This window comes from Schistocerca serialis, chromosome 1 (genome assembly GCF_023864345.2).
Source record: "Schistocerca serialis cubense isolate TAMUIC-IGC-003099 chromosome 1, iqSchSeri2.2, whole genome shotgun sequence".
NCBI lineage: Eukaryota > Metazoa > Arthropoda > Insecta > Orthoptera > Acrididae > Schistocerca > Schistocerca serialis.
Genome location: NC_064638.1, coordinates 113,118,438 through 113,141,956, shown reverse-complemented (window position 1 = coordinate 113,141,956; position 23,519 = coordinate 113,118,438). Strand labels below are relative to the sequence as shown.

General features: G+C 40.8%; 1 protein-coding gene across 4 annotated transcripts in view; it reads left to right on the top strand.

The window, feature by feature from the left end:
• The window catches only part of LOC126462962 (ADP-ribosylation factor-binding protein GGA2), a 131,893-nt gene that overhangs the window by 21,592 nt on the left and 86,782 nt on the right, over nucleotides 1-23,519 (top strand). For all 4 annotated transcript variants that reach the window (XM_050096115.1, XM_050096117.1, XM_050096118.1 and 1 more), the window contains exons 3-4: nucleotides 18,322-18,555; nucleotides 18,772-18,972. In XM_050096115.1, the coding sequence (XP_049952072.1) occupies nucleotides 18,322-18,555; nucleotides 18,772-18,972 (435 nt within the window). The remainder of the gene's footprint in view (nucleotides 1-18,321; nucleotides 18,556-18,771; nucleotides 18,973-23,519) is intronic.

Genomic DNA, 23,519 nt, shown 5'->3' with positions numbered 1-23,519 from the left:
TTTCACTGCCGAGCTGGTGGCTATATCTCTTGCTCTTGAGCACATCCATTCATGCCCTTGGGAGTTGTTTCTTCTGTGTGCTGAATTGTTGAGCAGCCTACAAGATATTGACCAGTGCTACTCTCGTCATCCTTTGGTACCGACCATCCAGGAGTCCATCTATGCACTGGAATGGTCTAGTCGTTCAGTGGTGTTTGTCCCAGGTCATGTCGGAATCCCAGGCAAAGAACTTGCCGACAGGCTGGTGAAGCAGGCTACGCGAAAACCGCTAATGGAGATCGGCTTCTGTGCAACTGACGTTCATTCAGTACTACACCGCAAGGTTTTGTGGCTTTGGGAGACAAATTAGCATAACCTCACCATGCACAACAAACTGCATGTCATTAAGGAGACTACGAGTGTGTGGCAGTCCTCCATGCGGGCCTCTCGCAGGGACTCTGTGGTTCTCTGCTGGCTCTACATTGGCCACGCTTGGGTGACACATGGCTACCTCCTGCATCGTGATGACCCACCTCAGTGTCGGTGTGGCCCCCGGCTGACAGTGGCCCACATCTTGGTGAGCTGACCTTCTTTGGCTGACCTGCGACGGACTCTTCATTTACCAGATTCGTTGCCATTAATTTTAGCTGACAATGCCTTGTTGGCTAATTTCGTTTTACATTTTATACATGACGGTGGGTTGTATTGTTCTATATAAGCTTTAGCGCATTTCCTTTGTCCCTTAGTGTTCTGCACTCTAATGCTTTTAGGATGGATGTTTCAATGTGTGTCACAGAGTGGGTGGCTTTTCTTTTTTATTCTCGTGGTTGGCCAGTCACGGTCATCTACTCTTTTGATTTTACCCCTTGTACCTGTTTCTTGCTTCTCTCTGTGGTTTTCTTTTCCTGTTTTGTCCATTGGTTGTCCTACTGTCATTTTTCTGGTTCTTCTTTTCTCCTGTTATTGTGCTGTACATCTCCTTCCTTTTCTTCTTTCTATTGTGTAATTATTTTATCGGGAACAAGGGACTGATGATTTCGCAGTTTGGTCCCTTCCCCTGATCCTTTAACCAACAACCAACCAATCACTGTCATGTAAAACTGAGCATTGATGGTCTGGTCTGGGGGATATAAACTCATGATGCATTATCCTCATTGGAAAAAAAAAAGAAAAGAAAAGAAAAGAGTATGGACTTCACCCATGTCTTACTCATGTGAGCCTTCTTCTGGCGTGAGAATGACTTTGTGTGCCATTCTGTACTTTGCCTCTTTGACTCTGAATTGTGCTGAAAGACGCATGACTTATCCCCAGTGATCACATTGTCTAGAAAATTGGGATCATCTTTGCAGAGTTTCTTAAGTTCTTCACACACTTCCACTCAGTGTTCTTTTGCACACCAATCAATAGTCTGGGTACAAGTTTCATGCAAATATTCTGCATGGCCAAGTCTTCAGGTAAAGTCTCATAAACATCCATTTTCAGCAAGTCAAATATTTCCAACATCAAGCGAACACTCATTTGACAGCCTGAATTCAGTAACTGGCGCATGAGTTGCCTGATTGTCTGTTTGCAGTGTTGATGGGCATTCTGCGAAGGCCTCATTGGCGACATCCTCCCGATCTCCTCTAAACAGCTTATGCCGCCTTTTTGATTTGATCTGGAAAGGCAAACATCCCCGAAAGTTTCCGTGGCAACTTCAACAACTTCTTGAGTCCATGCATGTTGAGTTGCTGCACTACGCCGGCCAATAGGACATCCAACAGGATTTTTGTCACGAGATTTACTTTGGAGAGCTGTCTTTTGGGAAACCACTAAGAAGCAGTCGTCTTCAAATTGCCCTTCATGCTGCAAGGTCATTTTACATTCATCTTCTTTCAGTCTGGATCTGAGCCAAGGAAGTGATCAGGAACGGATGAGCGCTAACTTTTTGAGGCAATGTGATTATTACTGACAGGGCTCTTGGAGTAAACAGATCTCTACAAAACTGTTAAGCCTCCTGTGGCCACTTGCAGCTAACTACCTGTTGGCTTCTGTCTTGGGTTCTTTGCCCAACGTTTGTTTGATGATTTTTCTGATGTTTTGACAGCACAAAAGGCTGGCATTGTCAAAGCTTCACCCCCCCCCCCCCCCATTGCTGGTGGTGGATTGAAGTTGAGCTCACAGCCACAGATTATATATCCCTGGCACACAAACGTCCAAAGGCTTTTCCACGGTCATTTTTGGTGCAGTTCTCTTCTTGCTACCTGCAACGGTCGTTTGCTACAGGATGGAAATCCAGGATCTGTTCACCTTGAGGCTTTCTCTGTTCCTGTTGAAGCTATTCTCAAGTTTGTGTGTTTCTATAGCTTATCTGAACAAGTGGGTGCAATAGCTCTTCTTGACAGCCAGAACTTCTGTCTCATCGAATTTTACTATATGATAGGCCTCACACAGCACGCGCCATGCCACGGCCAATTTGTCCACCTGCACCAACCTGCAAAGCTGCTTATGTTCTATGATGCTGGTGTCAATTGATTATCCAGTCATTCCAACATAAACTTTCCCACATGTGCATGGTATGTGGTATATTCTCAACATTACAAGTTAGTCTTTTTTCTCCTTTGCCAATCTGACACTCTTTAATCTACTTTGTTGGATTATAAATAGGCTTTATGCTGTGTTTGCACAATATACATAAAGGACTCAAGACATTTCTTTGAGAGCTGAAGAAACTAAAACTAGGACCAAACAACATTTCTGGTTCGCTTTGATGTTGTTGCTTTGTTTACGAGAGTACCACTTAGTGACACTCTGGAGCATATTGGTTCCATTTGCCTGCAAGACGTCACCACACTCTTTCATGCATGTCTCACCACTAAGTATTTCGCATGGAATGGCAACTTCTATGAGCAGCTGGAATATGTTGCAGTGGGCAGTCCTCTTAGTCTAGTGGTGACCAACTCCTTCATAGAACGTTTCGAAGCACAGACGCTGGACTTGGCACCTTATGTATCTAAGGTTGGTACAGATATGTTGATGATACCTTCGTTGTGTGGAGCCATAGTAACAGCTCGGTGACCTCCTAAGATACTTGAACAGCCTCTATGCCAACATAAAATTTATCACGTAAGTAGAAAAAGACAAACAGCTACCCTTTCTAGATGTGCTGTTTACAAGGGATGGTGAAAACCTGGGACACATTGTGTGTGTTGAAAACCGACACACAAGGACTGACACATACACCAACTGTCAAATCACCACATGAGCCAGAAAAGATGCATGATTAATACGTTCTTAGAGCAAGATGAATATGTGAGCTGCAGCACTTCAGATGTGAGATGCAACACCTGGAAAGTGCTCTGAGGAGCAATGGGTTCTCCACCAGTTAAAAAGAAGTGTAACAGTGTCAAACACTCAGTGAATTGACACATCGGAAAAAGAAATGTTGGGTAGGCCTTTCTGCCATATATTCCTAGAGTCAGACAGAATTGGTTGTGTATTGTGCTAAAAATGGTGTAAAGACTATTTATAAACTAACAAAGAAAAGCAGAATGCCTGAGATTGGCAAAGGAGAAAAGGGACCCACTTACAATATTGGGAATACACCACATACCATGCACATGCGGAAAAGTTTATGTGGGAATGACTGGATGATCAATCAACAACTGGAATACAGAATATAAGCGGCATTGCTGGTTAGGGCTGGTGCAGAAATCAGACGTGGCGGAGCACGCGCTATGTGAAACCTATCACATAGTAAAATTCGCTGAGACAAAGTTTCTAGCTGTAGAGAAGAGCTGTTGCATCTGCTTGTTCAGAGAAGCTTTAGAAATGCACAACGTGAGAATAGATTCAACAAGAAAGAAGAAGTCATCAAAGTGAACGGATCCTAGATTCCTGTGCTGCAGCGAATGACTGTTGCAGGTTGCAAGAAGAGAGCCGTACCAGAAAGGCCCTTGATGTTTGCACTCCAGGTACATATAATCTGTGGCTACAAGCTCGACTTCAGTCCATCACCAGTAATGGAGGGTGAAGCTTTGACAATGGCAGCCACACATGCTGGTGAAACATCAGAAAAATCATCAAACAAACGTCAACCAAAGAACTAGAGGCAGACGCCAACAGGCAGTTTGTCAAAGAGATCTATGTTTGACAGAGAAGCTAGAACAATTTTTGGCGGTGAAAATGCGAAGGATCTGGAGAATTATTCAGCCATATACATTCCCAAATTTCCTCATTTAAGTATGCATCTGCCACTTCTTGTGTTGTAAGAAAGATCATTTCCTGCATTGAAGAATCTCCCAGTAAATAAATTCTTGAGCCTAAATCATGAGAATTTGTATGATTGTTTATTTATTTATTTATTTATCTATTTATCATACGGCTTCTAGTGCTGGGAGTTCCCGAAGAGGTGAATGGCTCACATTTGATGCAGCTCCTTTTTATTTAATCAGAGGAGCTGCATCTTTAAGGAAATTGAAATCTTTCGGGAAAGAAAGGTATTTGGAAAGGTTTGGCTGTGGCCTACAGTAAGCAACCAAACCCGGCCTTTGCCTAAATTGGAAGTGGAACCCTCACAGAAAACCATTTTCAAGGTTGCCAGCAGATGGATTCAAACCATCACTGCTCCCGAATCCAGGGATTGCTACCTCAGCCCCTCGACATGCAGAGCCACCTGAAGCTGGTGGAAAATTCGAAAAGCATGGTTGTTGTACACTTTGTTTTAAAATAAAATAAAATGCACCTCAACAAAAGATGTTTTCCCATTAATTGTGCATATTTTAGTCATTTTGATTGTGCATGCGTGCATGCATATTTTAGGATTTAATTGTGCATGGAATAACTGGCTTTAGTTATTATAGTATTACAAGAGTGTAAATAGATTTTGGATGAAAAGGTGTTGCAGGGCACAGTCAGCTGTGATGAAGTCAAGAAGCCAGATGAAAAAATCTTTTAGAAACAAACAAACTATGGAATGTGCTGTCAGCACATATCTATTTCACTCTCCACTAACCCCTCCCCATCTTTCCTTTCCGTATTGGAACTAGTTTTCATAAATGAGTTTGTCCCAGGTGACCAGACTGGATGATATTTTGCCATTTTGGCTAGCAATGATAAAATAATCAGCAAATTTTTATAAAGGAAATGTAACCATAGCCATTTGGGCAGTATTTTTATTGATCAATGCAATTTTTAGACTGCACAGGCAAATTCATGTGTGTTATATGCACTGAATTGAATTTAGTGTTGTTTGAAATGATATTGACCGCCCCACTGCCATGCGAAATACTAAAATATTACTACCCCAAAGTTCTTCCAGCCTCCAGATAATGAATCCAGTGCTAAGTGCTATAGCAGGTAATTACACTGTTACAGTAGTACATATTTTTAACTTACCATAACTCTAGCAGACAGATCAAAACCAGTTTTCTTCCCCTTTCTTGTCACAGACTTACCCACAGATAGAAACTAACACTACAGCACACAACACAAAAACAATGAGTGGTAGCAATTACATTAAATTCAACTGCAAGTAAGAACTGAACTTATTAACAAAACAACTGAGCTCAAGCAAGGCCAACACTTGGTCTTCACTAAAACCAGGTAGTACTATGGATAAATAGATAGTTTAAATCTGTTGTTGGGCTTGCTGACTATAGATAGTGCGTAACTATTTTTAATCGTATTACTGAAAATCGAAATATCATTTAATTTCACAACACAGCAACTAGGTCGTGTGTAATTTTGCGGATGTCTGCATGCCTTGGGACGTGCTCCCCCTTCATGTGTGTGTTTGGCAGAAGGATTTCTGTGTCAGTGGATGAGTACAACAAACTGAAGGGTGTAGTGCAGAAGCAGAAAGATGTCCAGATTGCTGATCGTGAGCACCTTCAGGAGGCTGCTGCTCGGAACTGAGAGGTGCCAGCCAGTGGTTGTGCCTGTGTGGTGGCAGCCTCTCATGGTATTTGTTGTGTACCTCTTGTTTTGTCCACATAATGCGAAGTAATCATTTGTGTGACAGCAAAAAATCATCCCTATCAATCAGATTGGATTGAGAAGGGAAAAAAGTAATTTTGTAGAACCATAAATGTTGACTCCTCACATTATTCGGTGATAATTTACTGGAAAAACAATATGAAGTAGTTTTCTAAGGACACATGGTAGATGAGAAATTTAATTCCATCTTAAAATATTTGTCAAATACTCTGAATCCAGCTCTCCTTTATGTCAAGTCAGGGGCATATACAGCGGTGTGTATGTGGGGGGGGGGGGGGGGGGGTGGGTTACGGGATCTGAAGGGAACTTTGGACTAGCTTTAATCAAGACTTAGCTACGCTACACTACAAACAAAAAATCTGCAGCATTCTACATTGTGTAATGAAACAGAATGAACAGAAAATCAAAATTCCAAGAACAAAGCAAAGATAATTTGGCGTGTTATAAGGTGCAGAATGAATAAACTCGGTAAGATAATCTCTGCAGTTGCAAGACAGATGGTTTTAAATTTTAAACATTAGCCACCATTTCCAATGAATACTTCCTAACATCAGTTAGAGGAATGCAATTTTACTCATCTAGACTGAGGTACAAACGCACAGTAAATGTCATCTTTACAGTGTGGTGGTAATGCAATTTAAAGATAAAAAGTTGACTGATAAATATAAAGGTGGCAAACAGGAAAACGTAAGCACTAAACTTGAAAATTGTGCTTGCTTAACAGTTGTCATTAATAAATGAAAGTCCAATAGAAGAAAAGAAAATTAATACCTGACAAGACTATTTAAAGAGGTATTAAACATGGAAAGTGATACAGAAACCAATTGAAAGAAAGAATTAACAATTGCAGCAACCAAATATATACATGGCATACATAATCACAGTAAAATAACAAGAAATGAGTACATACAGGCAAATGGAGGAATAAGAAGGAACAGTTAGTTTGGAATGCAACTGAGAGGATTATGTGGAGAAGAAGGGGAAGTTTTAAGCTGTGTTTGGTCATTTATGATTAAATCAGGACTGTGGGCTAGATGTTTGTTGATAACCAGGGCATCCAACAGATTTAGTTTTCGGCCTTTGTATGCTAAGTGAAGGACATGGGATGGTGGCTGGTAGTTGTGGCCCTCACGCAGTACATACTAAGCAATTGTGGAGTCCTAATTCTGCAACCTCCTGCTGTAGTCATAATCAGCCAGCCTAGTTGCTACACTAGATAAAACTTATCACAGTCAGGAAAAGTAATTTTGAGTACCCTACGGTTAGCTAGTAATTAGTTCTTATCTTTGTTATTGAAGAAAGAAAAAAAAATTGGGCTGTGAAGTTCTTCATATAGTAGGAAATTCTGTAGCTGAAGGATGTCATTGTTTCTGCTATAGTCTGTGATACCTATCCTAGGTATGGTATTGTATACCACTTCTTGCAGACAGTGGAGGAGGCAGCAGATGGAGTGAAGAGGAAGGGTATAATTTTCAATTTGCAAGATGTTGTCAATGAGAACAGAACTGTAGCCATTGGTTGTGTCAATAATTTTCCTTTTTTTCTAATTCTGCTGTGAAATCTTCTTTGGACATGGGCACATATATGGGACAGTGTACCATTGAGTGGAAAGCTGCATGTTTGTATGTTACTAGGTGTTGTGAGCTAGAAAATATTACTATGTCTGCAGTTGTAGTTATCCTAGGGTGTCCATTTCATTTTCATTGAAAAAGGGGACATTTAAAATAAATTAGAGAAAAACCTGGGACAATGAAGAAAAAAAAACGGGACATAAATATTGTATTGACTAAATTTAATACACATACAAGTTTACCTTTACAACGTGCACTCAGATGATCCGAAATCACTTTTTACAATTATTCTGCCACACTATCACCGTACTTTTCACTTTGATGTACTTTATCACGAAGTGCATTTTCGTTTGAAATTGTATCATAAAAGTCAGTACACGATACACCATTAAAGTGTGTTTTGACAATGAGCAAGGCCCTCACTGTTTCAACTTTCATTCTGTTTTTTTCATCTGACCACAAGGAGTTCACTAACGGAAACACACGTTCCACAGCAGCATCTAACCCAGGAATTGCCAGACAAAACTCCACCAAATGAATAATGTTTTTACTTTTGAAATAAGCAAATATTTTACACCACATTGCACTAACACTTTCTTTGTCTCCTTCTTCATTTTTTATGAAGTTCTGTGCACATGAAAATTCATCGAACAGTTAGTCTTCATCAACAGGAAAATTTGGTACAATACTTTTAACAAAAACACAACAGTCCTGAATATCCTTCCACTGTAGCTGCTCCTTTTCAGTATTTACCCAGTCAAATGCTTTAAAAGGTGTGAGAAATTGTAATCACCATTCTTTAATATACTCAATGCAAGAGTCATTGAAGATGTCAGCATAAATATGAAATTATTCTACAATAATTTCACCCTCTTCTTCCAGCTTTCTTAGAGTCTCATGTACAAAGGATGTGAGAAATCTTTCAGATTTTCTACATTGTACACTCCTGGAAATTGAAATAAGAACACCGTGAATTCATTGTCCCAGGAAGGGGAAACTTTATTGACACATTCCTGGGGTCAGATACATCACATGATCACACTGACAGAACCACAGGCACATAGACACAGGCAACAGAGCATGCACAATGTCGGCACTAGTACAGTGTATATCCACCTTTCGCAGCAATGCAGGCTGCTATTCTCCCATGGAGACGATCGTAGAGATGCTGGATGTAGTCCTGTGGAACGGCTTGCCATGCCATTTCCACCTGGCGCCTCAGTTGGACCAGCGTTCGTGCTGGACGTGCAGACCGCGTGAGACGACGCTTCATCCAGTCCCAAACATGCTCAATGGGGGACAGATCCGGAGATCTTGCTGGCCAGGGTAGTTGACTTACACCTTCTAGAGCACGTTGGGTGGCACGGGATACATGCGGACGTGCATTGTTCTGTTGGAACAGCAAGTTCCCTTGCCGGTCTAGGAATGGTAGAACGATGGGTTCGATGACGGTTTGGATGTACCGTGCACTATTCAGTGTCCCCTCGATGATCACCAGTGGTGTACGGCCAGTGTAGGAGATCGCTCCCCACACCATGATGCCGGGTGTTGGCCCTGTGTGCCTCGGTCGTATGTAGTCCTGATTGTGGCGCTCACCTGCACGGCGCCAAACACGCATACGACCATCATTGGCACCAAGGCAGAAGCAACTCTCATCGCTGAAGACGACACGTCTCCATTCGTCCCTCCATTCACGCCTGTCGCGACACCACTGGAGGCGGGCTGCACGATGTTGGGGCGTGAGCGGAAGACGGCCTAACAGTGTGCGGGACCGTAGCCCAGCTTCATGGAGACGGTTGCGAATGGTCCTTGCCGATACCCCAGGAGCAACAGTGTCCCTAATTTGCTGGGAAGTGGCGGTGCGGTCCCCTACGGCACTGCGTAGGATCCTACGGTCTTGGCGTGCGTCCGTGCGTCGCTGCGGTCCGGTCCTAGGTCGACAGGCACATGCACCTTCCGCCGACCACTGGCGACAACATCGATGTACTGTGGAGACCTCACGCCCCACGTGTTGAGCAATTCGGCGGTACGTCCACCCGGCCTCCCGAATGCCCACTATACGCCCTCGCTCAAAGTCCGTCAACTGCACATATGGTTCACGTCCACGCTGTCGCGGCATGCTACCAGTGTTAAAGACTGCGATGGAGCTCCGTATGCCACGGCAAACTGGCTGACACTGACGGCGGCGGTGCACAAATGCTGCGCAGCTAGCGCCATTCGACGGCCAACACCGCGGTTCCTGGTGTGTCCGCTGTGCCGTGCGTGTGATCATTGCTTGTACAGCCCTCTCGCAGTGTCCGGAGCAAGTATGGTGGGTCTGACACACCGGTGTCAATGTGTTCTTTTTTCCATTTCCAGGAGTGTAATTTGCCCAATAATTTGTTTATTTCTTGATAAACTTCCACTATTGTGATTTCTTGTTTCTCAATACATTTAATTGTTGTGGAGAAAAGTTTTAGCTGGCTAACTAGAAAATGTAGAAGAACAATGGACACAGGGTTATCAAGGAATTGTTTAAGGATAACAGTACCCTTATCAAGGGAAATGAAATATGATTTCAAAGCAGGAAATATCTCTACAATTCTTTCCAATGCTGGTAGCAGAGATAGCCACCTTGTCTTGCTGTGCCCAAGTACAGTTTTGAATTCAGTTTCAGTAAACTTACAGAATGACTTCAGAGATTCAACCCTTACTGTATACAGGGTGTTGCAAAAAGGTACGGCCAATCTTTCAGGAAACATTCCTCACACACAAAGAAAGAAAATATGTTATGTGGACATGTGTCCGGAAACGCTTACTTTCCATGTTAGAGCTCATTTTATTACTTCTCTTCAAATCACATTAATCATGGAATGGAAACACACAGCAGCAGAACGTACCAGCGTGACTTCAAACACTTCGTTACAGGAAATGTTCAAAATGTCTTCCGTTAGCGAGGATACATGCATCCACCCTCTGTCGCATGGAATCCCTGATGCGCTGATGCAGCCCTGGAGAATGGCGTATTATATCACAGCCGTCCACAATACGAGCACGAAGAGTCTCTGCATTTGGTACCGGGGTTGCATAGACAACAGCTTTCAAATGCCCCCATAAATGAAAGTCGAGAGGGTTGAGGTCAGGAGAGCATGGAGGCCATGGAATTTGTCCGCCTCTACCAATCCATCGGTCACCGAATCTGTTGTTGAGAAGCGTACGAACACTTCGACTGAAATGTGCAGGAGCTCCATTGTGCATGAACCACATGTTGTGTCGTACTTGTAAAGGCACATGTTCTAGCAGCACAGGTAAAGTATCCCGTATGAAATCATGATAACGTGCTCCATTGAGCGTAGGTGGAAGAACATGGGGCCCAATCAAGACATCACCAACAATGCCTGCCCAAATGTTCACAGAAAATCTGTGTTGATGATGTGATTGCACAATTGCATGTGGATTCTTGTCAGCCCACACGTGTTGATTGTGAAAATTTACAATTTGATCATGTTGGAATGAAGCCTCATCCGTAAAGAGAACATTTGCACTGAAATGAGGATTGACACATTGTTGGATGAACCATTCGCAGAAGTGTACCCGTGGAGCCAATCAGCTGCTGATAGTGCCTGCACACGCAACTGGTTCTCCCGTAGCACTCTCCATACAGTGACATGGTCAGCGTTACCTTGTACAGCAGCAACTCCTCTGACGCTGACATTAGGGTTATTGTCAACTGCACGAAGAATTGCCTCGTCCATTGCAGGTGTCCTCGCGTTCTAGGTCTTCCCCAGTCGCGAGTCATAGGCTGGAATGTTCCGTGCTCCCTAAGACGCCGATCAATTGCTTCGAACGTCTTCCTGTCGGGACACCTTCGTTCTGGAAATCTGTCTCGATACAAACGTCCTGCGCCACGGCTATTGCCCCGTGCTAATCCATACATCAAATGGGCATCTGCCAACTCCGCATTTGTAAACATTGCACTGACTGCAAAACCACGTTCGTGATGAACACTAACCTGTTGATGCTACGTACTGATGTGCTTGATGCTAGTACTGTAGAGCAATGAGTCGCATGTCAACCCAAACACCGAAGTCACCATTACCTTCCTTCGATTGGGCCAACTGGCGTGAATGGAGGAAGTACAGTACATACTGACGAAACTAATATGAGCTCTAACATGGGAATTAAGCGTTTCCGGACACGTGTCCACATAACATCTTTTCTTTATTTGTGTGTGAGGAATGTTTCCTGAAAGTTTGGCCGTATCTTTTTGTAACACCCTGTATATGTGGAAATGCTGGCAGATTTTGTTTACAATCAATTGGCAGTCGATGGGTAGGCAATCTGAGCCAGTTTGTAAAACTGCAATCACCTTTCCCTCAAGATCATATTTCTTTAAAACCTCCAGCACATAATTCTGAAGTAAATCTGAAGTTTCTCCAGCTAAATTAACCAATTCGAGCACTTTCACCGTGGTGCCATTTTCAGGGTTAAAATAGTTGATAAGGAGAGGAACCAACTTCAAATCCAGATGATTCGATGTATCATTCATTACAGAAATGACTCTAGCACTTTTCAGTTCATTTAATACCTGCTGAGCTGATATGGTGCAATAACATTTGAAATGATTGTATTACATTTTGTGTGTCCACATGTGAATTTAGGATTGAAAAGTTTTTTAACAACTGCTGTAGTACAGTCCATTGACTTAAAGCTATGGTTATGCATTGCACTGTGGTATGCAAACGTAGCTTTTTGTGATGCGAACTGCCTATCAATTTCTGTTACTGATTTTAAGTTTACATATTAGTCACTCACGCATTTATTTGCTCTTTTCATTTGATCACTCATGCGATGTGATTCACAGTGTCAGACCTTCCACCATGACCAATAGTAAATTTTGATATGCACAATGTACATTCTATAGTTTCTCCACTACCAGTGGTAAAAGGAAACTGGTTTTTTATATTGCTGTTAAAATTACACTTTTGTTTTGGCATAATGAAACAGTGATTGCACAGTGCAAAACATTAACAGTGTGGTGACGAAAGCCAGAGAGCAAGTATCAGTGGTATAGAGTATCTCTGGACCGAAAGGACAGATTCAGTGGATCGATTTAGAAGAGAAGAATCTTCGTTGTTATTCGTAACCTATAGTGCGCTTAAAATTACTTGCGATTTTTGACAGTTCGGTACATGTTTGGGGTATGCTGAAAGTCATCACACGCTCCCTAGCGTTAATAATTGCGCAGTTAATAGCAAGTCAAACAACCAGTAGCGTAAAATACTCTAGCCAAGCGTAATCATAAAAAACCGGGACATTTGAGCATCCCCAAAAAAACTTTCGGGACAGCGGGACATTTTGGTAAAAAACGGGACTGTCCCAGGAAAAACAGGACGAATGGACACCCTAAGTTATCCTATAAATTTTGAAACAATGTGTCTGTGTACTGATGTCAGTGGTGAAATCTAGGAAGTTTATGGATTTGTTGCCAATCTACAGGCACAGTAATACCTTCTTGTTCACAACTCCCACTAACACACAAACATGCAGATTTCCACACAAATGCAGCTGGAGGTTGCAGAATTATGACCACATGTGCTGAGTATGTACCAAGTGAAGGCCACAACTACCAGCCATGGTACCATGTCCTTCTTTTAGCATACAAAGGCTGGAAACTCAGTCTGTTGGAAGCCTAGGAAATCAATGAGCATCTAGCCCACAGTCCTTATTTAATCTTAAACGACTTCCCCTCTTCCAAACTTCTCGTAATCCTCTGTTTTCCATTACTTTCCACACTGGCTGTTCCTTGCTGTTCCTCCATTTTCCGTCTGTAATCATTTCTTGTTATTTTATTGTGATTGCCTGTGTACTTCACGTATTGAGTTGTTACAATTGTTAATTCTTTCTTTTAATTGGTTTCTGTATTACTTTCCATGTGTAACACCTCTTGAAGTAGTCCTGTCAAGTACTAACTTTACTTTATTTATTTGGTTTGTTTATTTAATATAAAATGTTATATAGGCATGAGTTTAAAGTATAGTGTCTATTTTTCCTGTTTACTCCCTTTATATTATATTTATTTATTTATTTTACAATGTTTTGCCTTTTAAACTGCATTATGACCGCACTGTGAAAAAAGAGATTTATTGTGTGTTTGTGCCTCAATCTATATGAGTAACCTCTTTCCTAATGTCGTTTACAAACACAGTAACTTCTTGGGTGACAAAAGTCAGTTAAACTGTGATGATGGCGTTATAAGCCGAAAACCAGTTAACTCAATAATTTAATACTGCAGAATATAGAACATTTAGCAACAGACATCACTTTCACCAGCTCAGCTATGAGAGTAAGATTAACAAAAATTTAAAAAACAGTAACTCTTCCGTACATGATGGTGTATTAAGCAGAGTACTGAAATCTTGTGCTGACTTGGTTGTGTGCCCTTGAGTTACTTTGGAAATCAGTTGATGAGCAAAGTTGCAGTTCCTGAATGATTGAACTATACAATAGTAACACCTATTTATAGAAGTGAAGATAACAATGACCTCTATTTGTAGACCTATATTCCATCTTCCTAAGTTTTTTGAGAAGGTAGGTTATGGCAATATTGAACCACTTTTCTGGGAATAACGTTCTAGCCACTGCTTGGTTTGGCCTGCACAGAGAATTCTCTGCGGTCAAAGTAATATGCAATATCATGCACTAGTTTGTAGAACTAGGCAACTGTTAGCTTTTTCTGTGAACTTGACAAGGCCTTTGATTGTGTATGGAGTCCATATATATTACGTAAATTAATTTTATCAGGTGTATGTGCACGTTATGGAGCTGTGATGAGCTCTTGTACCAACAAGATGGGGCACCACCACACTACCTGTGAACATTCCTGAATCATGACAGTCTGCAGGGGCAATGGACTGGAGGAACGGGGCCCATTGAGTGATTCACCGCCCTCGCCCCCTCCCTCCCCCTTGTTCCACAAATCTAACTGCTATGAACTTTTACTTCTACATCTACATCTACATTTATACTCCGCAAGCCACCCAACGGTGTGTGGCGGAGGGCACTTTACGTGCCACTGTCATTACCTCCCTTTCCTGTTCCAGTCGCGTATGGTTCGCGGGAAGAACGACTGTCTGAAAGCCTCCGTGCGTGCTCTAATCTCTCTAATTTTACATTCATGATCTCCTCGGGAGGTATAAGAAGGGGGAAGCAATATATTCGATACCTCATCCAGAAACGCACCCTCTCAAAACCTGGCGAGCAAGCTACACCACGATGCAGAGCGCCTCTCTTGCAGAGTCTGCCACTTGAGTTTGTTAAACATCTCCGTAACACTATCACGGTTACCAAATAACCCTGTGACGAAATGCGCCGCTCTTCTTTGGATCTTCTCTATCTCCTCCGTCAGACCGACCTGGTACGGATCCCACACTGATGAGCAATACTCAAGTATAGGTCGAACGAGTGTTTTGTAAGCCACCTCCTTTGTTGATGGACTACATTTTCTAAGCACTCTCCCAATGAATCTCAACCTGGTACCCGCCTTACCAACAATTAATTTTATATGATCATTCCACTTCAAATCGTTCCGCACGCATACTCCCAGATATTTTACAGAAGTAACTGCTACCAGTGTTTGTTCCGCTATCATATAGTCATACAATAAAGGATCCTTCTTGCTATGTATTCGCAATACATTACATTTGTCTATGTTAAGGGTCAGTTGCCACTCCCTGCACCAAGTGCCTATCCGCTGCAGATCTTCCTGCATTTCGCTACAATTTTCTAATGCTGCAACTTCTCTGTATACTACAGCATCATCTGCGAAAAGCCGCATGGAACTTCCGACACTATCTACTAGGTCATTTATATATATTGTGAAAAGCAATGGTCCCATAACACTCCCCTGTGGCACGCCAGAGGTTACTTTAACGTCTGTAGACGTCTCTCCATTGATTAAAACATGCTGTGTTCTGTTTGCTAAAAACTCTTCGATCCAGCCACACAGCTGGTCTGATATTCTGTAGGCTCTTACTATATCAGGCGACAGTGCGGAACTGTATCGAACGCCTTCCGGAAGTCAAGAAAAATAGCATCTACCTGGGAGCCTGTATCTAATATTTTCTGGGTCTCATGAACAAATAAAGCGAGTTGGGTGAGGGGCTATAACATATCAAACCAGTTGACTTAAGCCACACACATTGGAGGACCTCTGCCAAGAGATTACAACAGCATGTAGCTGTGGTGACCACTTGCCATCCCACTGTGTGTCTAGCTGCCAACAGTAGACATTTTGAACATCTTACCTGACCAACTGTTAACTGGAGACAGTACTTGATTTGCCAAAGATTTTGAAGATCTTTTCAAATACTGTTACGTTTGCAGGTGATACAAGTATGTGGATAAAGTAACAAAATGCATTTGCATGGGCCTCAGCCAGGAGAAAGATGCAGCTGGTTTACAGCTTGTTCATTGTAAACAGCTTAACTTTTTATCTTATAAAGCCTCATATTATGCCATTCTTAACAAATAAAAATGACTTTAAGGTATCAGAAATAGAGGTCAATGGGCACACAGTGAGTGGCACATTATGTGTAAAATTCCTAGGTACTTTGGAAGATAACAAACTGAGTAGGCCCATTTCCACCTTCTTTCTATTTAAAAATTTACCTCGTGCATTGATCTGTGGATAAGATTGTTAGCATACTTTACATATTTGCAGTAGATGCTGTCCTATGGCATCACCTTCTGGAGCAAAGCAGTAAGTTCAAAAAGTATTTTTTCTACAGAAGTGTATAGTAAGAATATTATATAAATCTGATAATGAGCTGTCTTCAGAAGCCTCAGTTCTGTTCCATTTTCCAGTGCAGTTTTTCTATATTTGTATTACTGCTGGATAGTAAGAATGACAGTAGTATGAACTGTGGAATTCACATCCACAGTACTGAAAGAAAAAGTAATTTCCATGTGGACAATTCATCTCTGTCTAGTTTTCAAAAAAATCATATATTGTGGTGCAAAAGGCCTTAACAGGTTGCTACCAAGCATCGGTCAGCTGATTGGAAACCTTCACTATGCCATACTAAAGTAGCTATCTTATTATTCGCTACTGTAATTTGTCATAATATTGGGGCTCTGGGACGAAAATCCTGGCATTGTGCTTTGTATGATGAGATTTATAACCATTAAAAAAGCCCTTGCCCCTTGAAATGAACTGGTATTGCCTAATACAGTGCTTCTGCAGCAATAGTATCTATATAAGTAATGGAAGAACTGTTTGTTAAAGTACTGATTTCATTTAATTGCTTATGTGCAATGTGTACTCGAGTTGGCTGTCATAATAATTATGAAACTCCATCACAGATTGCTAGCATACAAAACTCTTTTGTTCTAAACTGTCTGAAATAGATATCTTAATGCTCCATTAGCAACTTTAATTTGTATCACCAACATTCAGAAACTCTCTCTTTAATTTGCTGTAGGCCTACATGACAGTTAACAGAGTTCCTGTGCTCTGTTTCCTTCTCATCAAGCACTTTCAATTCTTAGCACTTTCAATTCGCACTTTCAATTTTTAGCACGTTCAGTTCTTTCTTCCCTTTTCGACCACTGATAATGTCCCTCTGTTATTTACTTCTGTTTCTGTCTTACTAAGGAACTTTATATGTTTTGTTTTCTATTTATTTATTTAAAAAAAATGCTTTTTTTGTTTTATTTAGCTTCCATTCCTACCTACAGTTTGATTTACATCTCATATACATTCTGGAGACCACTTGCATCTCATAACCTGGAATTCAGAGTGATAATTTGTTCTACATAATTCATGGTATCACATTTGATCTTCTTTTCTCCTTTTCATACCGCATGTTCAGCTTTTAAAAAAGCTGCCTCTCACTTGTTCTGAAAGTTCGAGGTTCATCTCCTTGACTATTGAATGCCAATCATATTGCCCTAGATGTTCCAAGTTCGGTCATTAAATGTTTAGAGAAAATTGTTAAAAAGAGGTTTTGTATGCAATGTATACATATGCAGATAGGTTGCAGCCACTCTAACATATCTGTCCACTGCAAATGTAAACAATTGAATATTTAGACCACCTGAAGGAAGAGGAGTGGAAGGGGGGACCAGTCTCACCTCCCTCTCACAGGGTTGGCAGCCTATGTCTGTGTTTTGTACTTCTGTGAAGGCTGAACTGACATATAACAGTCACAGGGATCACTGATCAGGTTTGGTATTGCGAAGGTCATATTCAAACCCCATCATGAACCAGGATTACTCTCTTCACTCATTTCACAGTAAAAGAAAACAATGAACATTACACAGCACAAACTAGATTGGAGTGCACGAAGCATTTGGCAACGGCTACAATACAGTTTTTTGCTGCTTTGGCAGTGTCATAAACATTGTAGTTCAGGTCCAGTCTTCGCCAGTGTCCTATGGAACCATGATTCAAACCACTTCCTATTTAACCTGTCTCATTAAAGTGTCTGCATAATGATACATCACGTTGTTGCACATTTATTAAAACCTTAAATGAACTGCTTCCATTTCCAGGATACTTTTGTACTTTAGAGTAAACACAATTTTTAAGGTGCAGTGTTAGTTGATGCCAATGAAATATTGTTTTTGCAGCATCTGAAACATACATTTTTATTTTAAGAAGAATGAAATAAATGAAAACTGCACTGTTAATTTAAAAAAAAAAAAAAAAAAAAAAACCTGTAGTCCTCTGTACATGTAGGGTTTTTTTGTGCATGATAATAGTGGAAAAGACTTGTGTGCTGCAATACAATAAGAGTCTTTAAATGTGTTCCAGGTTGTAGATACTTGTATGAGGCATAGTGGACCAACATTTCAAGCGGAAGTTGGGAAGTTCAGGTTCCTGAATGAAATGATTAAATTAGTATCCCCAAAGTATCTTGGGGCTCACACATCTCCTGTAGTGAAGAAGAGAGTGCTGCAGCTAATGTATATGTGGACAAAAGAGTTTCCCCATGAGACAAAAATCCGTGAAGCTTATGAAATGCTGAAGAAACAAGGTGTGATAAAGGTAATCTTCCCAGCAATGTGTAAGTGAGCAAGTGATCATATAATACAACATAAACTTAAAATTTTCATGAGTTACAACATTTTTTAAATATACAGTACTGTGTGTATTTAAATGCATGTTATTTTTGTTAATCAGCTGTTCTGATACTCTTTGTGTCATTTCTTCCTAAATAAAAGTTAAGATGGATTATTCTGAAGAAAATCATTTAATTTTTAGGAAGATCCTCCTCTTCCTATTTACCAAACTGACAGTGCAGTAAGTCCAACACCAGCTCCAGTGCCACCACCACCACCAAGAACAAAAAAGTCTATTTTTGATGATGATGAACAGTCACGGCTGTTGCAAAGGTTGCTGCAGAGCAAGAACCCTGATGATTTGCAGGCAGCTAACAGACTTATCAAAAACATGGTGAAAGAGGTAAATGATCTCATTTTTGGTTGTTATTAGTTAATTGTGGTTAGTCAACGAGTCACCTACTGATAATTGACATGTGGGACATGTTTGACTTCTGAGATATTCTGTGGAACTAAGTTTAGAGATGTCAGCCTTTTTTGGCATAACAGGAAACACCTATTAGCAGCTCACTCTTTGAGAATAATAATGAATAAAACTATTGAATTTATGATTAACATCTAAGTCCACCATGTATTGTGGGCTGGTAAATATTCAAACCAGTAAACCAGGAGGAAAAAAATCATACATGGTCAATACAAGGTACTTGCAGTGGTGTGTGTATATATATATATGTATTGACACTGTTGATGGACTGGGAAAGAGATGAGAAATGTGGTATGGCTTGAAAAAGGATGTGTGAGTAAAGGGTGAGGGCAGGCTTTTAGAAATAGGATGTAGGAGATGGAGACTGCTTGAGATTTATGCCAGGGAGATTGTTGGAATGAAGGGTATGGTCGAACAACAGTTTTCAGCTACACATTTTAGAGGAGCTGTTACTTTGGGGCAGGATGGAAATAGCACAGGCATTGAAATAGCTGTTGAAGTAATTGGTGTTGTCATGTTCACCATTGCTGTGCTGGAGTTTGCTACTAGACACTTTTAAGTTGTGGTCGCTTATGGGAGGAGCCAGTGGATTAGCTGTCATACTCACATAGAACACTGCACATTTATTACAGTGCCGGCTGGTGTGGCCGTGCGGTTTAGGCGCTTCAGTCTGGAACCGCGTGACCGCTACGGTCGCAGGTTCGAATCCTGCCTCGGGCATGGATGTGTGTGATGTCCTTAGGTTAGTTAGGTTTAAGTAGTACTAAGTTCTAGCGGACTGATGACCACAGATGTTAAGTCCCATAGTGCTCAGAGCCATTTCCATTTCATTTATTACAGTATAGAGTTATAATGTGGAGCTGTCATATGTGCCCCTGTCATTTGTAGCACATTAAATGGCCACGGCCCTCTGTTTTGTAGCATATTAAGTGTCTGTTACTGAGCTGCAATAGGAGATGGTGGATAGGTATTTGACAAATCTTGCAGCTAGGTCACCTACTGGGAATTGTGTGTGGAGCACAGTTGGCTTATGGATAGATGAGAGTGTAGCTAAGGTTGGTGTGTGACAGAAAACTGCTTAGAGGGATGAGGGTAAGATTTTGCATAGAATATGCCTTGTCTCCAACACAGGGAGATATAGACAAAACACATTAAAGATATGTTTGAGATTTTCAAGGCGTGCCTGATAAGGCAAGTACTGGTTGTTGGCCAGGCAATGTGTTGAGACATTTGCTGGTGTCATGGTAAAAAATGATGTAGGAAATTTCTGTAATAGCTGGGCAAATTATTTTTTCTCTCCCCCTTTTTTCTCCTTATGCTCCACCCATCAGTTTTGTGTTCATTGCCTTGTTACCAGAGTTCATAATCATTTTTGTGCTGCTAGTTGGTACTGAGGGCAGTGGCAACCAGTCCTGAATGTCAGTGACCTTGTCAGTGCTGAGTTGAACATGATAATGTGTGCTTAGACTAGAAATAAGCTGAAAGCTCAAATGCAGGTGTAATTTTCAGAACAATTACTTGTATTTTTGTGCCATCCAGCTATTATCTGCTGTTGAGTAAGTATTGTTCCTAATTTTAGTTTGCTGTTTCTGTCATGAAATTTCCATTCTTGTGTTGTTAAATACATTGTGGATTAGGCAGACATGTATACCAAAACATAATTCTATATGACTCCTACAAGTACATATGAAACATAAATATATATTGTGGTTTACGGTAAGGCTATATTTTCGTTAATGGTAGTGGGATGCTTATACATGCATTGTCTTTGTACCTTCAATTCTGAGTTAGTGTTAGTGATTTATTCTTTTCTTGTGTTTGCTGGTAGAATTATTGATTTACTCTTTTCTCATTTTTCCTTTAAATTACACCTTCATTATTTCTTGCATATGGCATTACAGAACATACACATATATGTGGTGTGGGCACTCCGAGCAGGGTAGCGCCGTGGTTAGCACTTGGACTCGCATTCGGGAAGATAACGGTTCAAACTTGCATCCGGCCATCCTGATTTAGGTTTTCCACGATTTCCCTAAATCGCTTACGGCAAATGCTGGGACGGTTCCTTTGAAGGACACAGCTGCTTTCCTTCTGCATCCTTCCTTAATCTGAGCTTGTGCTCTGCCAGTAATGACCTTGTTGTAAATGGGTTGTTAAACACTGATCTCCTCTTTCTCCCCTTCCTCTTCCTTCTCCTCCTCCAGCATTTATAGTGCCATAACCGTGTTGCTCTTGAAACAAAGGGGAAAATTGGAAATGTTTACATACAAAATTTGCAGTATTCATAAGGGGGGGGGGGATAAGAGAGTGACTGTTAAAATCCCTTTCTCAACATTTTTTTCAGGGTCACATTACTTACTTTAAATGTGATTGTGTATTTTCTTCTACAGAAATAGAAAGGTCATTAAATTTTTAGTATAAAAGTTGTACTACATTTGTTGTTTTGTAGTGATAGGTGATGTGATATTTGACAAATAAGACAGCAAATGGTTTTCATACATTTTGACTTTACTGGCATCAATTTACATAATATACATACAGTACTTCTACACTGCATAACCATAATTCATTTTCACATTACAAACAATTTCAGTTTCACAGATGCTCAAAGTTACGACCATTAACATCGATGCATTTCTGAAAACGTGCTTCAAAAGACATTTCTTTGTTGATTCCAGTGTGGACATTCCTTTTGATGTACATTTTCAGGTGTGGCTGGCATTTCGTGATAAACTTTGTCCTTAATGTATCCAGTGGCCTATGGGCAGGCTCTCAGCATCCTATCCGTCGATCATGATAATCGCTGTTTAGTATTTCTTGAGCTGTAGCTGGGTAATGAGATGGACAACAGCTGAGTAATGAGATGGATAACTGCTGAGTAATGAGATGGACAACCACCGTGTTGATACCGCATGGCACCCTGTTCCATAAGGGGCACAGCAATGCTGGAAGTTCTTTGACCAAAAACTTTCTATATCTCCAGCCATTCAGTTTACCTTCAGTGAAGTATGGTCTATTGATATGTAATCCCAGAATTGTACATCAACCATTCATGCTCCACTACCTGTAATGCTCAGCTTCACATAACTATCTTGGATTTTCCTCTGACCAACAATGCATATTATGTTGGTTCACTTGACCAACATTGGCGAATGTTGCCTCATCAGAAAATAAAATGTTTGAAAATGTACTATGTTCACATTGTACTACAACCCTTTGGCAAAATTAAACATGCTTCTGGACTAATGTGATATGGATGGAATTTATTACACTTAAGTATTCGAAGAACACTCCTTTGAGAATTTCCTGAATCACATTTCAGTTGACGGGAACTTACGTGAGGATTAGTGGCAGTTGCAGCTAATACAGCGACTTCCAAATTTTTATCAGTTGCAGTTCTTTGTCGACTGTGTTTTTTTGGGTAACACCTCTCAGTTTGGTGAATAAGTTGGCAAGTCATTGAAACTTTCTTGCAGATGATTGTTTCCTTTCAGGATATCATTCTCTGTATAAGTCTCTCATTCTCTGTATAAGTCTCAAGTTGCTCCAGCGTTCTTATGAGCTTCACCATAATGTAAATCATATCGATTCTATCATTAATTGTGCATCGAACATCCATGATTACGAAACAAGGTGGATCTCATTGAGAATAGTAGGTAATGTTCTTAAGAGGTTCACCTTGGCTCTGGATAAGCTTGTACCGATGCCGACAAACCTGTAAACAAATGAGTATCGTTATGGGAATACAAGTAAAAGAACAACAAACCTACTTACATTAAAAAAAAGAATTCCCTTCATTGTATAACAATAACAAAATAAAAATAGAGAGAGAAAATCAAAGTGCGTGAAAACCATTTGATCTCATATTTGTTCAATGTCACATCACATATCACCCCTAGTTAATTGTACTAAAACTTTTATACTCAAAATTAAATACCCTTACCATTTCTGTAGAAGAAAATATACCATCCCATTAAAAAAAACGTAATTTGCCCTGATAAAACTCTTAAAATGGCATTTCGAGGATGAGTTACAGTCACTCTCTTATGTTCCCTTATGCCTACTGCAAATTTTGTATGAAAACATTTTCGATTTTCCCGTTTGTTTTGTAGCAAAATGGAAAATGGCCATGATACTATTTAAATGCCTCACCCTGTATATATGCAATATAAGTTCATTGCACAAAAAACTGGTCTCCCCCCCCACCCGTTAAAAGAGCATGCTGGTCACTTTGGAGTGCCAGTGTGGTCTGACATGTAGCAGTTTTGCCTCTCTTTAAATTATGAAAGCTTTGAGTGTGCTGATTGCCCAGAGGGGCATTATACCCACACTATGTGGAGGGTGTAACTCTACCTGGAGGTTGGGGACGTATAATAACTTGGACACACTCATTCATGTTACTGTGAATGTGAACTAGACTATTTATTTCAGCATTCTCATAAATTGGGTGTTGCCCTTTCTTCTGC